The sequence below is a fragment of the Impatiens glandulifera genome, chromosome 1, assembly GCF_907164915.1.
Source record: "Impatiens glandulifera chromosome 1, dImpGla2.1, whole genome shotgun sequence".
Classification (NCBI taxonomy): domain Eukaryota; kingdom Viridiplantae; phylum Streptophyta; class Magnoliopsida; order Ericales; family Balsaminaceae; genus Impatiens; species Impatiens glandulifera.
The window spans coordinates 162,008,610-162,011,332 of NC_061862.1; the positions used below are offsets into that span (position 1 = coordinate 162,008,610).

General features: G+C 40.7%; 1 protein-coding gene across 1 annotated transcript; it reads right to left on the reverse strand.

Annotated features, from left to right (window-relative positions):
• Positions 1-324: 324 nt before the first annotated feature.
• Positions 325-2,004, reverse strand: LOC124914123. Its single transcript, XM_047454610.1, has 3 exons — positions 1,855-2,004; positions 1,258-1,785; positions 325-981 (listed from the first exon to the last, which is right to left on the reverse strand). The coding sequence occupies exons 1-3, from the start codon at positions 2,002-2,004 to the stop codon at positions 325-327; spliced, it is 1,335 nt and encodes a 444-aa protein (XP_047310566.1).
• Positions 2,005-2,723: the final 719 nt, after the last annotated feature.

Consider the following 2,723-nt stretch of genomic DNA (forward strand, 5'->3'; position numbering starts at 1 on the left):
AGCGAAACGGAAGGGACTTAGCGAATCGAAAACTGCTAACTTAGCGAAACGAAGGGTACTTGGCGAATCGAAAACTGCTAACTTAGCGAAACGAAGGGTACTTGGCGAAACGAAAAGTGCTAACTTAGCGAAACGAAGGGTACTTGGCGAAACGAAGGCTACTAACTTATCTTTTTTGTAGGTTGAAGGGTCAATTTACAATACATCAATTTACACAAAATAATTTACAATACATCATCCAACTTCCAAAATATTCATCAAGGTTTACAATACATCAAAATAAGTTATCACTTTTACACAAAATAATGTTTAAGGTTCCATAATCTAATGGAATAACCTGACCGCCATCTTCTGCCTAAAAAACCCCATGTTTTCTGAGGTCACATTGTGCACGGGTTGATTAGCGGTCAAGTGTTCCATGTACATTAGCGTGAAGACCCCACAGTCCCCGCTCTCTGTTGCCCGTGGGACTTCTCCAACCTTAGCAGCAGCGGTTTTCACTTTGGGGTGTGGAAACCGTTTGTAAGTCATTGGTTGGATGGGGCCTTCGAAGTTGAAATTAGGATACCTTACCCTCTCACCGGGAGTGATTGTTTTGGCGAATATAATTGGAATCATGTCGCAGAAGGGTTTCAAATAAGGATCCAGATTCTTATAAAGATAGGCATCACAGTCGTACACTTCAATGCGGTACTTTTGAAGACGTGCTACACACAAAATCCAGTGTTTCTGGTTAATGTTCACTGGCATGTAGACATCGTCAATTGTTGACCATTCTGGCATATATCTATGTGGTGCGCCCATATAATAGTCTTTGAATTCGTCGACTGGAAATTTGGCAGGATCCTTAATAAAATCCCTGTGCAGTCGCCTGATTCTATCCGACAATACGCAATCCCCAATTGCCGCATGTGTATTTTTATATGTCTTGGGATAGCAGGAAATCCTTTTCCGCAGAAGATGGCAGAATGCATCGATTTCCTGCACAATGGGAGCATACAACATACATTGAGTACATATCAAACAACATTGACTAAGTAAGTACTCTGCGAAACGAAGAGTACTTTGCGAAACGAAAAATACTTTGCGAAACGAAGAGGACTTTGCGAAACGAAAAATACTTTGCGAAACGAAGAGTACTTTGCGAAACGAAGAGTACTTTGCGAAACGAAAAGTACTTTGCGAAACGAAGAGTACTTTGCGAAACGAAGAGTACTTTGCGAAACGAAGATTAATGAATTGATTTGAACGACTTACCTCGTCTTCAATCCATGTAAGCCTTGTTACAACTCTAACCAACACTTCCTTCTTTGCTTGAACCGTATGTAAATCCGTTGTCGAATTATCGGTTTTTTTATCATCCAACCACGCCTTTACTTTATGAAGTAGCTCATCATCAAATTTTTGAAGGTGATTCACTTTCATAGGATCCTTTGTCTTGGGCATTTTTGACAAGGAAGGGTTGGTGTACGAGTCATCTTTTTTCGGCTTCCTCACTCTCCTCCCATAATTTCCTTTAGGAGGAGTATTGTATAACTGGAAATCGTCATTGTCATCATTGTCATCATTTGCCTTCACATCCCCCACAGTCTTCTCATCCTTCACCTTCACTTTCAAATCCTTCAGTTTCAGATCAACCTCCACATCATCCACCCTAGCCACACCATCCAGCTTCTCACCGTCCAATTTAGCCTCAACCTCTATATTTACGTCCTCCACCTTCGGATCCTCCACCTTCTCATCATCATCTACCTTCTCATCGTTGTCTTTTCTTTCATCCTCCACCTTCTCTTCATCATCGACCTTCTCATCGTTCTCCACCTTATCCTCATCCATCTTTTCATCATCATCCACCTTCTCATCGGTCTCCACCTTCTGTGCGTCCTCCACCTTCTCAACGTCCTCTTTTTTTTCATCCTCCACCTTCTCATTGTCCTCCATTACATCGTCTTTCCCATCAGTCCCATCATTCACCTTCTCATCATCCACCACAGTCTCCTGCATCGCTATCATCTCCTATAAAATAGACAAAATTCACACTTAGCGAATCGACAACAAATAATTTGCGAAACGGAAACTACTTTGCGAAACGAAAAATACTAACTTAGCGAAACGGAAACTACTTAGCGAAACGGAAACTACTAACTTAGCGAAACGGAAACTACTTTGCGAAACGGAAACTACTAACTTAGCGAAACGGAAACTACTTTGCGAAACGAAAAGTTCGTAGAATACCTCTTTCTTCTCCTCCTCCTGTTCAACCTTGCTCTTCTCAACTTCGACATCCTTCTTAGAATCCTTAACCTGCAAAATATGTACTGGTTAGATCAGATATGTACTTGGCGAAGTAAAATGTAAAGTGCAAAATTCAATATCTCCATACCTCAGTAGTCTTTTCCTCTTCAACCTTCACAGCCTTCTTAGAATCCTTCTTCTTACTCTTTTTCTTCTTTATATTATCCTCCATATCATCTAATCTGGTTAATAATATGGACATCCTTTTGTTGGATTTTTCTAACAACTGTGTGGACATATTAAAAACCATCTTCTTGAACGACTCAACGTGAGTTTGTTGAGTTTCTTGGATTGTGATTTTTAGCTCTTTGATGAGCTCTGTTTTCATCTTCTTCATCTCCTCTTTCAACTCTATTTTCAGCTCCTCCTTCATCTCATTAAAATCACATCCAACAGTAGGTGTTGGAGCCCGAGGAGAAGGTGTGTCA

Coding starts and splice junctions, on each gene's coding strand:
- LOC124914123 (XM_047454610.1), bottom strand. CDS start 2,004: ATGCAGGAGACTGTGGTGGATGATGAGAAGGTGAATGATGGGACTGAT. Junction 1,786..1,854: donor AGGTGGAGACCGATGAGAAG/GTGGATGATGAT, acceptor GATGAAGAGAAG/GTGGAGGATGAAAGAAAAGA. Junction 982..1,257: donor TTACATGGATTGAAGACGAG/GTAAGTCGTTCA, acceptor CCCATTGTGCAG/GAAATCGATGCATTCTGCCA.